General features: G+C 48.3%; 2 protein-coding genes across 4 annotated transcripts in view; one reads left to right on the forward strand and one right to left on the reverse strand.

Moving 5' to 3' along the window:
- rept (RuvB-like helicase 2 rept) overlaps positions 1-12,705 on the forward strand; it is a 118,541-nt gene that overhangs the window by 70,153 nt on the left and 35,683 nt on the right. The window lies entirely within an intron of this gene.
- LOC142577695 (uncharacterized) lies at positions 3,246-5,124 on the reverse strand. Its single transcript, XM_075687154.1, has 2 exons — positions 4,372-5,124; positions 3,246-4,188 (listed from the first exon to the last, which is right to left on the reverse strand). The coding sequence occupies exons 1-2, from the start codon at positions 4,903-4,905 to the stop codon at positions 3,502-3,504; spliced, it is 1,221 nt and encodes a 406-aa protein (XP_075543269.1). The 5' UTR covers positions 4,906-5,124; the 3' UTR covers positions 3,246-3,501.

The following is a 12,705-nucleotide window of genomic DNA, read 5'->3' on the forward strand; positions in this document are numbered from 1 at the left end:
ACCGCTTCAAACTCTTTGCGCCCAGTCGCGGCCTCCACGCCGTCCGGTGCCGCGTCCGCGCTGTTCTCTTTCACGGCCGTCAGTAGGGTAGCATTTATTAAGACGAAAGCCTTTAATGGCTTATGCTTGCGGTCGCATATGTCCGTGCGCTGGAATCATGCCAACTGTGGCCTCTCCTCCGCGCAGCGGCGCAACCTCTTCCCCTCCTTAGCAACCGGTACGCCGGTGGGCGTGCAGCTGTGCATAGCAACCGTGACGTCACACAGTAGTGGTAGAAGGAGCGTGCCACGGCGGAGGCAGCTGCACCGCCACTCCTTCACCAGACGTCTCATTGTAGTCGAGTGAGTGAGACGCATGGCTCCAATGCGGCCCAGTGATTCCGTGCCGAGCGGTTCGAGAAAGCGGCAGCGGACGCTGGATTCCCCCAACGCCAGAAGAACAAGGAGCGAATGCACATGCGACGATTGAACATGTCACCAGATGCGAAAGCAAGTGAGGCAGGACGGCAACGCCAACAGTGACTGATTAGATCGCTGGTTACCAAAGGCAGGGAAGCAGAACAAAAGCAGCAGCAGCGACGGGCGATATCGACGAACACCAAAGTGAATGAATTTTTATTTATTTATTTATTTATTTATTGGTACCTCAAATACCCCATTTGGGGTTTTACATGAGGGGTGGGCATATTTACATAATATTTTCAATAAATGCCTTGAACGATGAATGACTGGAGTGGTGCACCGCTTCAGAAGGTAGATGATTCCAGTCTTTCGCTGTTTGAATGAAGAAAGAGTTAAGATGAGCGGAGGTGCGAGCTGGAGGGGGATAAACAGCCTTTGAATGGCCATGACGGGATGAAGTGCGATGCGCAGGCGTGATGTCGGTCTGATGAAGTAGTGAGTGATAAAATTTGTAAAAGAGGCACAGTCTTGCTGTTTTGCGGCGCTGCTCGAGGGTTGGAAGTTTCAGAGATGATTTAAGTTTAGTAACGCTAGTGTGGTAAGAGTAGTCAGAATGAATGAACCTTGCTGCACGATTTTGTATGGATTCTAGTGCTGTTGCCAGGTTAGATTGGTGTGGGTCCCATACTGAGCATGCGTATTCTAGTTTGGGTCGAACGATTGTTAAGTATGCGAGTAGTTTTACTGAGTGCGGGACAAGACGTAGATTACGGCGCAGGTAGCTTAGTACACGATTGGCATCATTGCTAATGTTGCAAATGTGTGAGGACCAACTGAGGTTATTGGACAAGTTAACGCCTAGGTATTTATATGAAGTCACAGCACATATTTCCGAACCGGCGATAGTGTAATTAGCTGACATAAATGATTGGCGACGATGGAAAGTAAGTAGTGATGTTTTTTTGACGTTGAGGGACATTAGCCAATTGTTACACCAAGTTTCAATGACGTTAAGGTCGGACTGGAGGGCGCGAGAATCAGTGTCGTTAGTAATAGGACGATAGATTACACAGTCATCGGCAAATAAACGAATTTTGGAAGAACAGCCTATAGGTAAGTCGTTAATGTATATTAAGAAGAGTAGTGGTCCCAGGACTGTGCCTTGTGGCACGCCAGAGATAACGGGTGATAAGGTAGACGAGCATTGGTTAGCGTAAACGAACTGTTGACGGTTAGTGAGAAAGTTGCGTATCCATTGGAGAACACAAGGGTTAAGATTAAGACATGATAGTTTTAGAAAGAGCCGTTCATGAGGAACCTTGTCGAAAGCTTTTTGGAAATCTAGGAAGAGGGCGTCTATGGGTATGTTTTGATCAAGATGTGAGCTGATGTCATTAACGAATAGGGCTAGTTGAGTCTCGCAGGACATGCCTTTCTGAAAACCGTGTTGATTTGGATTAAAGAAATTAGCGGATGTTAGGAAGTTTACAATATGAGAATAAATTATATGCTCCATTAGTTTAGAACAAACACTGATGAGGGAAATTGGACGGTAATTGTGGCACGATGATGATGATCCTTTTTTTGGTACTGGAATTATCTTACCTATTTTCCAGTCTTGCGGCACCACTCCAGATGATAATGATTGCTGAAAGATATGACACAAAAATACACTAGAGATGTGCGCGGTGTTCTTAAGCATTTTGGAATTGATGCCGTCGATGCCGGCTGAGGATGTTAATTTGAGGGACTCAATTAGCTTGGTGATACCATGTGCTTCGATTGTTATGTCAGGCATCGTTGGGTTGTTGAGGTAAGGACAGTCTGGGAGGTCAGTGTTAGGTTCAGAAGTGAACACGGAAGAGAAGACAGAGTTTAGTACTTCAGATACTTTATGGTCTGGAACACGGTTATTATCGTTATCATATAATAGTAATGGTTTACGGTTATTTGGGTTAATGTATTTCCAGAATTGTTTGGGATTGTTTTGCAGCATGTTAGGGAGTGTAGTTGAGTAGAAGGTTCGTTTAGCTGTTGCGGCTAAGGAATCAAACTCCTTTTCAGTGACGTAATATTTTTCCCAGGCCGGAGCGGTATTGGAACGTTTGGCTTTACGAAACAATCTTTTCTTTTTATTGTTTAGTCGTTTTAATGTGTTGTTGAACCATGGGGACGAAGGTCGCTCTGTTAAAATGATGGTTGGTATGTAAGTCGTAGTGAGTTCGATCATTTTATTTTTAAAAAGCGTCCAGTTGGCGTCTACTGTGCGCTTCGGGAAATCTATAATGAACCAGTTGTAAAACTCGGTTAGTGCATTGTTGATGCTGATGTAATCACCTTTATCGTAGAGTGTTATTTTCTTTTTTGATTTTTTGCAATGAGGTAGCTGCCAGGATAATTCTGCATGTAGTACCGAGTGATCACTTAGTTCTGGTAGATGTGTTATAGAAGAAACACTGTCGGGATGGGATGTTAAGATAAGGTCGAGTATGTTAGAGCACTGTTCGTTTTTCCGCGTTGGGGTAGACACTAGCTGCGTCAAACCAAAGGTGAGGCATGTGTTAAGAAAATTACATTCAAGGTTATTTTTAGACAGTGTTATGGCTGGTTCGGACCATGTTATATCAGGAAAGTTAAAGTCACCTAAGAGGAGTAGTTGCGCATGATTAAATGACTTCGTAACTGTTTGCAGTGCCTCGTGGAAGTGAATAGTGAAGGAAGCATCTGCATCGGGGGGTCGATAGCATACACCGATAATAGTTTGTAGATATGAAAAACTGCACAATACGAATAAGATTTCTAGAGGTGAAGTGATATTGATAATGGAGCAACAAAGGCTGCGATGGGCAGCTATCAGAACACCTCCTCCGCGTTTGCCTACACGATCCCGCCTAAATATGTCAAAATCAGGAAGGAAAGAATTAAGCTCTGTGTTATCGACGGTAGAATTCAGCCACGTTTCTGTTAGTACAAGAAGCTTACAATCAGCAGAATCGATAAGGCTACAGAGTGCTTCGCGTTTGGGCAATAAGCTTCTAATGTTAGTATAAACGAATGATACAGGGATGCTATATGGTTTTGCGATAGTGCGTGATGGTAGCTATGAAGTTGATATAACTCTGTTTGTAGTGTTATCATACTTGTAACTTCTGTTATCCACGATTAGTTTGTCGTACCGGAGTTTGAAAGGTTTCTGTTGCGACTTGCCGAACTCGATTAGTTGTTTACGTGCATGCCGAGTGTTAGCTGAGTAGTCTTCCGATATGCTGTAGCTGGACCCTCTAAGTTGTTTAGCATTTGAAAGAATGTGTTGTTTTACTTTAAAATGAGCTAATTTGATAATTATGGGTCTGTTTCTATTAGAGCTGTATCTGCCAATTCTATGAGCGCGCTCAATATCGAAGGGATCCAACTTGATATTAAGGTTAGAAGCACAAAGTTCCACAATTTTCTTCTCCGATTCTTGCCATGTTTCACGCTCAGTATCAGATACCCCAAAAAACACAAGGTTAGAACGACGAGCTCTATCTTCTGAATCGTTTAGTCTTGATGAAATGTCGGAAATGGCTTTAGTGTTTGTATCGACCACTGTCTTGATGCAATTAACTTCGGTTTTTAGTGCAGTTATGGCGGAAACATCACCTTCAATTTTTGTTAGTCGCCTTTTAAAGTCGTCAAAAATTTTGTCGTTCTGAGATAGTTTATTTCGAATTGATTTCATTTCACTTAGAAGAGATGCCTGACCTGAGTTTATTTCCTCCAATGCAGCCATTATGTCACAGGATGCCTGCGTTGAAGTGGAACGGGTGTTAGGGCCGGGATTTAATTCTATGTCGCCAGAGAGAGCAAGAAGTTGTAAGATGACAGACGTGCAGTCGCGAACAATGGTAATGCAGCAGCCTGGGCTTGGCAGCACTAGCAAAGCGGCATAGCGGGAACGACGCGCATAAATAGCGTAATTGGTTGTTACCTGTAATGCGAAAAGGCGTCCGGCGTCAGTGAACCGCATTGTCGGAGTGCTGCCAAGCCCACTGATGAGAGCGAGGGGGTGACGTGTTTTATGCGTGAAGGTTGATGTCTGTTTCGATGCGTCGGCTGAGGCAAAGTTGTATGAAGACGATAGATGCGATGAATTTCCGTTCAGGGGCGGTGCGGCGCAGTAGTCAACGGCGCTTGCATCGTTTTCGGAGCACTGGAGGGTAGACGAGGTTGGCCCGTCTGTAACACCAGCGCGCCGAGGGTAGGGCGAGCCTACACCACGCACGAAGGCATACAGCTGACTGTAGACGTGAGGCGGCGCTGAGCGTCGGTCGGCATTGGCATTCCCGGGCAGACGATAGAGGATGCTCCGCCAGGTAAGTGTATCTCGCAAGCCAACACACCGTAAGCCGGGCGTGCCCGCAGGCCCCGTGGCGGCACCAGGAGAACAGCAGGTGCCAACGGTGAAGCAGAAGCCTGTGAGCACCTGTAATGCGAAAAGGCGTCCGGCGTCAGTGAACCGCATTGTCGGAGTGCTGCCAAGCCCACTGATGAGAGCGAGGGGGTGACGTGTTTTATGCGTGAAGGTTGATGTCTGTTTCGATGCGTCGGCTGAGGCAAAGTTGTATGAAGACGATAGATGCGATGAATTTCCGTTCAGGGGCGGTGCGGCGCAGTAGTCAACGGCGCTTGCATCGTTTTCGGAGCACTGGAGGGTAGACGAGGTTGGCCCGTCTGTAACACCAGCGCGCCGAGGGTAGGGCGAGCCTACACCACGCACGAAGGCATACAGCTGACTGTAGACGTGAGGCGGCGCTGAGCGTCGGTCGGCATTGGCATTCCCAATTGGAGCGCAGACAACAGCAGCGACTGGCTAATTCACCGAACAGCGAAGCCAGGGAAGCGGAGCACAGACGGCAGCAGCGCCTGGCTTTCACCAAGCACACTTTAGAATTTGCAAAGTGTCTTCGGTAATTTTCATATCAACCGACGTGGGTCGAAAATTGATTCGTAACAACCGTTCTCTAGCACATTGCAAAGTAATGGGGCTCGGCTCGGACCACAGAAAAATTCGTATCATCCGGAAATTTGTATTAGCCGTGATCGTATCATCGAGATTCCACTGTAGGCAGTGGCTACCTTTGAAAACCTCCAACGCGGTAGGCTACTGCTCGGTACCGCAGTGCAGGACGCACACAACGCAGCCCCGTCCATGTCAGCCTTCGCATGTACCTGCAGGACAAGAAGCTGTGTGAAGCTTAGATAGTGAAATTTTGAACCTGCAAGCAGCCATCGGCTACAAATCGGGTGTGCAGCGAGCATTTCCACGAGGAAGATTTTTGATACGAAGTTGCGGCTGCGATGTTCACAGCGAGTAGCAGAAAGTGTGCCTTCAGACACTCGCCAGTGCGCGCTGTGTGGCTAATGTGATGAAGCTTTTGCCTATGAACTTGTTGATGCTAGATACAAGTTCACTAGAATGGAAAGGGAACGGTAAAAAGCACATTTAAAAAAGGCATGGTATATGCTCATGCTACCGTAGCACCAAACAATGAAATGTACTATATTAAGAAAAAGTAGCGGGTTGAGAAGACCGATGAAGATACAGTGCGACGCAACTTGGGAAAGAACTATATTTAAACGTCCGAGACTTAAAAAAAACAACATCATTGAATCGTCCTGATGGGACATAACAAGTAGCCATCGTAAGCGTCGAAGTCCCTAACCGTTACGGAATTATATTTAAAGAGCTCTGATAACGTCCACATAAAAATGGTTGCTTGTGTACTGTTAGATGCTCATATGCTGCGGCCTATAGCTCACAGCACTGTGCGAAAACGCGTTTGCAGAGAAAGTGAAACATTGTGTGCGGACATACATGCAAGATGTGCACTTGGTCACCACGAAACCCGTGCGATCGCCGTATTGAGACTTCATTCCGTTATGCTCCATTTGGTTATACAGACAGACCACTATAAAACACATTTCACATAGTTCGCATTTACCTATCACGCAATAAGCTGGTTCGGGGGACTCCATCACGGCGACCGTGCGCAGTGGTCGTTGACTGTACAAATTTGGTAAAGAGGTAGTGTCTGGAAACCATCCTGTGCTTTCTGTTTGCCCAAGATTATTACTTTTTCAGTAAAAAAACTTCTTTTGTTTCGAGAGTACTTACAGAAATGTCCAGGAGGGCTCCCACATGGTGTTTTTATTGAGTGCCGACAGCCAAGCCTATGAAGAGCGCATCGCATCATTCCTGATACTACAATCGAACCTCGATCTGTCTAACGGTGTAGTGATAACGAATATATAAAGTCACGTAAAAAATGCGTAAGAAGCTTGTACAAATCAATCATTGAACTAATTGTGGCGCAGTAAATAGTCGCCTGAAGCTTCACACAGTCTTATTTCTTTGGCTGAAAGTACTGCAGCAGTATACCCTTTTCTTATTGGAAGCCGCGTGCTTAACCATGGCGTCCTCAACATAGTCAAAACGATCCACAAGCGATAGGCTGGTGCCTTCTATTAAGCCGCAGTAGCTGCGTAGAAGGGCCAAAGCAGCTACAGCCTCAGTTGAAGTTGGGAGCGGGGCAACATCAGTGATTGTGGGATCAACCCCAGCAGTGTCTTTGTTTGGCCACTACTTCCGCTGCAGTCTCTACATTCGTCGGTCGAAGCATTTTGACACATTGTCAATAACACAGTATAAAGTGGCGTCTGCCATGGCGCCTGAGTGAACCCAGTGAATGCGTGATGTCACGCATCTTTGTGGAAGCGAGCCACCATTCCTCGCAAGACGTGGCAGGTGCAGAGTGTGGCGCCAAGGTGGAGTCGGTGTGGCAAATTCAATGCGTCGTTGACATTGTCGAGCTACCCAAGCTGCTGCATGCGTATGCCGCTACGTTCAAATGGCGCCCTCTGTGCAATCAACATGTGCAGCTATAGTGCGCAGCAGTTGGGAACACCCGTCATGGCACCGCTATCTTCGAGGTGTTGTGGGAAATCGAGCCGCCTGTCAACGGAGTTTTTGCTTCCTGGAGGACTCTTTCTTCAATGAGCAACATGAAAAGATGCCAATTGGGAAAAAAAAAACAAGGAGATTGCAAAAAAAAAATGAAAACCAGGAGAGAAAAGAAGCAATGCCTATACTGAGTTTCAGTAGTTCCGGGCAGTACTCTGGAAGCTGCAGGCTTCTTCGACCAATCAGGGAGCACAACACATCTTAAAGGTGCCCTTCCATGCCCTGTTGTCTGAGAGCAGCGAGTGCTGCAGCGCAGGCGGTGGCATCATCTACTAATACTGCAACTACACAGTGAGATCAGCTGTTGTGATAGCGATAGATAATTCTTTCCACATTTGCTCGGCACCAAAAAGGCGTGGGTCTTCAAGATATTGTTATGGGGATGTTGGGAGTATATAAGATTGTATTTACAATGTATGTACAAAATGAGTCGGAGTAGTTAAGATGGCTGACCACCAACAACACGCAGCAGCCAGCGTCCCGCGATCTTCTTCCTCTCTTCCTTCATCCTTCCGTAACAGGACCCCCGGGTGGTGAAGCGCCGTCTCGGCACGTGGTAGGCGAAAAATTGCGAGCGAAGTATGGCTCCGGTCGTGAAACATGGATGACCTCAATAAGTGTCGAACTTGAGGATGCATCAAACTGTAGTGGCGCAATCTCGTAATTTATGTTGTTAACTTGACGTGGGACTTAATAATGCCCTGTGTAGCGAGAGAGAAGCTTCTGGGGGGAGAGGCCAACATGACAACATAGTGACCAAAGGAGCACCGAAGCACCTGGCATGAACTTAACATTGCGATGGCACCGGTCATAATGCTCCTTTTGTATATGCTGCGAGGCTAGTAAACGAGATCGGGCGACTTGACATGCCATGTGAGCGCGGTCAATGACATCACGAGTGTACTCAACTGCAACACGTGGCACAGAAGGGAAGATGGTGTCAAATGGCAATGTGGGGTCGTGACCATACAAAAGATAAAAGGGTGAATATCCTGTGGGGTCATGTCGGGACGAGTTATACGCGAATGTCACGTAGGCCAGCGTGGCGTCCCAGTTGTGGTGCTCGTTGAAGACGTATTTCGACATCTCTGTGATTGTTCGGTTGAGACGTTAAGGCCGTTTGTTTGTGGGTGGTAGGTGGTGGACAGCTCGTGCTCAATGGCACAGGAGCGGAGGAGGTCATCAGCAACTCGAGACAAGAACGAGCGGCTGCAGTCTGTAAGTAACTGTCGAGGTGCACCGTGATGGAGAATGATTTCGTGAAAGAGAAAATCAGCGACGTCTGTTGCGCAGCTAGTCGGCAATGTCTTTGTTATCGCATGGCGTGTCACCTAATCAGTGGTGACGGCGATCCACTTATTCCCGCTAGTTGACATCGGAAAAGGGCCAAGCAGGTCAAGGCCTACGCGAAAGAATGGTTCAGAGGGAACTTCAATTGGATGGAGTCCTCCGACAGGTGGCAGAGGAGGTTTCTTCCAGCGCTAACACAATTCGCAAGTTGCAACATCACGATGCACGGAGCGGTAGAGACGCGGCCGGAACAACTGGCGTTGTATGCGGTCGTATGTATGCAAAACGCAAAAGCGTACCGCCGTCGGGGCATCGTGAAGTTGTTCGAGAGCGACGGAGCGCATATGACAAGGAAGAACAGGGAGCAACTAAGGGCCGTCAGGGTTGATATTGCGGCGGTAGAGGATGCTGTTGTGCAGAACGAACATGCGGCATGTGGCGTCAATGCTGCCAGGTTGCACTCCTGCGAGGATGGACATTAAGGATTTGTTGCATTATTGTTCAGCGGGCATGTCTGTCATGTCAGTAAAAGCCATCATGCAGGTCACCGGATCATGCGCAGCAGGATCAGGGGGATCCATGGGGTGACGAGAGAGGCAGTCAGCAATCCTTGTGCAGACGTCCAGGCTTATAGTTCACAACAAATGAAAATTCCTTGAGCCGCAAAGCCAAGCGACCAAGCCGTCCTGTCGGGTCCTGAAGGGAAGACAGCCAGCAGAGTGCGTGGTGGTCTGTAACGACCCAAAACGTGCGGCCGTACAAATATGGCCGGAACTTGGTGACTGCTCAAACTAAAGCCAAGCACTCCCGCTCGGTGATGGAGTAATTTTTCTCAGCAGGTGATGGCAGGTGGCTCGCGTAATCTATCATGCACTCAGTACCATTTTGTTATTGGGCGAGAACAGCGCCAATGCCATGGCCGCTTGCGTCAATGTGGACTTCAGTCGGTGCAGATGATTCAAAGTGGGCAAGTATGGGAGGGGTGGTCCGAAATCCGATGAGAGCGGCGAATGCGGGAGTCTGTGCCGGACCCCATGAGAATGGCATGTTCTTCTTTAGAAGACCTGTCAAGGACCGAGCAACGTCAGCGAAGTTTTTGACTAAATGGCAAAAGTAAGAACACAGGCCGATGAAGCAGCGCACGTCAGAAGCAGAACGTGGCACAGGGAAACTGCATATGGCGCGAACTTTTTCCGAATCTGGTTGGACACCGAATGCGTCAGCGAGGTGTCCCAACACGATAATCTGACGACGCCCGAATTGACACTTTGTGGAGTTCAGTTGGAGGCCGTCTTTTTGGAAGACCGCAAGAATGGCAGCGAGTCGGGTAAGATGGCTGCCGAACGTGGGAGAAAAAACAATGACGTCGTCAAGGTAACAGAGACAAGTGGTCCATTTGTAGCCTCGCAGAAGAGAGTCCATCATACGTTCAAATGTTGCAGGAGCATTGCATAGGCCAAAGGGCATGACTTTGAACTGATAAAAGCCATCTGGCGTGATGAAGGCTGTCTTTTTGCAGTCCAGTTCATCAACTGAAACCTGCCAGTAGCTGGATCAAAGATCAGTGAATGAGAAGTATTTAGCTCCGTGCAAGCAGTCCAAGGCGTCATCGATGCGTGGTAGTGAGTAGACGTCTTTTCGCGTGATCTTGTTTAAGTGGCGATAATTGACGGAAGAACGCCAGGTACCATCTTTCTTTTTCACAGGGACGACAGGCGAAGTCTAAGGACTGGCTGATGGCTCGATAAACCCCTTGCGGAGCATTTTGTCCACTTCTGATTGGATGACTTGACGTTCAGCATGCGATACACGATAGGGACGCTGACGAATAGGATTCGTGTCTCCGGTGTTTATATTGTGATGACCAACAGATGTTTGGCCTGTCGCCGAAATCAAAGATGTCCTTGTACGATTCAAGCAGGAGACGTATGTCCATGGCCTCTGCAGAGGTGAGGTCAGGTGCAATCATTTTTGCGAAATCATCCGTTAAGGAACCAGAGCTGTGAGCTGCAATTGGCGCTAATAAGCCACTCTCAGCATTCAGACTGTCACTGTCAAATTCGGAACCACTAGAAACACTGGCCAAGAACATGCCGGCCGGAATCACTTGAGGGCACAGGCTGAAATTCAGATGCGGTAGAACGACATCATTGTTAGTAACCGTGACCAACGTATGCGGAATAACAACATTTCAGCTCAAAAGCACGTCGATGATGGAGCGAAGCACATATTCACCATCAGAAACCTGTGGCTGGGTGGTAAAAGTGACGTAAGTAAATGCCTTGGGTGACAGACGCGCATCGTGAAGCGAGCACAAGTGCGGTGGGGCGGTGCTCGGAGCATCGGCGAGTTGAGGCAGTTCCAACTGAAGAACGCCGGTCGTGCAGTCGATGAGAGCAGAATGAGTGGATAAAAAGTCCAATCCAAGGATAACGCCATGAGGACAGTTGTCAACCACAGCAAAGAGAACAGAAGTAGAGTGGCTGGCTATCATTAAACGTGCAGTACGCATTCCAAGAACAACCAGTACGCAGCTGTCGGCCACACGAAGCATTCGCGCAGCTGCTGGGATGAGGACCTTCTTTAAACATCTACGTAGGCTAGCACTCATCACAGATACGGGGGCTCCCGTGTCGACGAGTGCTTGGACAGGTACGCCGTCTATTTTAACGTCTAGTACATTTCTCCTTATGGGCACAGACAGAGGATTTGCTGCAGTAGTCAGCAAGGCACCACCACCTCCGAAGGCTGCATTTCCTAGTTTTCCGAAAGGGTGCGGCCAAAAGCAGCAGGGGACGAAAGATGACGTGGCTGCGGAGAACGGGAAGATGGGCGACGTGTTTTCGGTGAACGAGACTGATGTCCGCGCGGTTATGGTGAGCGACTGCACTACGTGTTCCTAGCAGTGTTGTCGGTGCTGTTAGACTCGGCGGTGGGTGAAGCAGTTTGGGCATTTCCGTCAATACGGCTCAGGTTGGTCGGTGTGTGAGGCTTTGAGGGACACAAGATGCGAAAGTATCGGGCGACATGACCAATGCGGCTACAGGTGAAACATATTGGCTGGTAATACGCAGTTCACCACTTAATCGGGTTGCGATAATGCGGAGAGGCATCGGGGTGGAGTGAAAATAAAATAAGGACGTTCGTTAGCTCTGGGATTGGGACAGCACAGACAGAATGTAAATCAATGTTCTGAAGTTCCTGGCGAACGACAGCTTGTACGAGGGGAACTAAAAAAGTGGTAGCATCAGGGCTACGCGAACAGAAAGCTGCGGGCGCCATCGCATCCACTTCACGTCCAACAATTCGCACCACGTCCTCTGATGGCGACGCATGCTGCTGTGTGGGTTGACCTTCACACGTCGATGTCGCGGCAGTATTGTGAAACCTGGCGAATGGTTGCAAGACGTGTCGGCTTTTGGCCTGCTCGAATTGTCGGCACTTTTTAACGATAGCATCAACTGTAGAGGAGCTTTTGCACATGAGCAGATTAAATGCGTTGGCAGCAATTCCCTTGAGCACGTGCCCGACCTTCTCAGCTTCTGTCATGTCGTGATCGGCTTTACGACAAAGTGCCAGCACATCCTGGATCTACAAGACATAGGACTCCTTGGGGGATTGGGCACAGGAGGCCAGTTCCTCCTTTGCGCAATATTACAGCTGGCTGGCTTGCCAAACCAGTCTGTCAATTTCTGTTTGCATTGGTCCCAGCTGGTTAGCTCCTTCGTGGTTTTCATACCACACCTTTGCCGTGCCTCTTAGGTAGAACAACAGGTTAGCTAGCATAACCGTAGGGTCCCATCTGTTGATTCCACTCACGCGTTCGTACATGGCCACAAACTTCAACGGTGGTGCCATCGGTTCCACAGAAAGTTCTAGGATGCTTGGGTTGTACAACAACCAAAGGTGACAGCAACTTAGCATGCGATGGTGACGTAGGAGGCGGCAACGACGTTGATTTCGAGTGCTCACCGTCATTCATGGTGCGGACGGTGATGCGATGTCGACTGC

This window comes from Dermacentor variabilis, chromosome 4, assembly GCF_050947875.1.
Source record: "Dermacentor variabilis isolate Ectoservices chromosome 4, ASM5094787v1, whole genome shotgun sequence".
Classification (NCBI taxonomy): Eukaryota; Metazoa; Arthropoda; class Arachnida; order Ixodida; family Ixodidae; genus Dermacentor; species Dermacentor variabilis.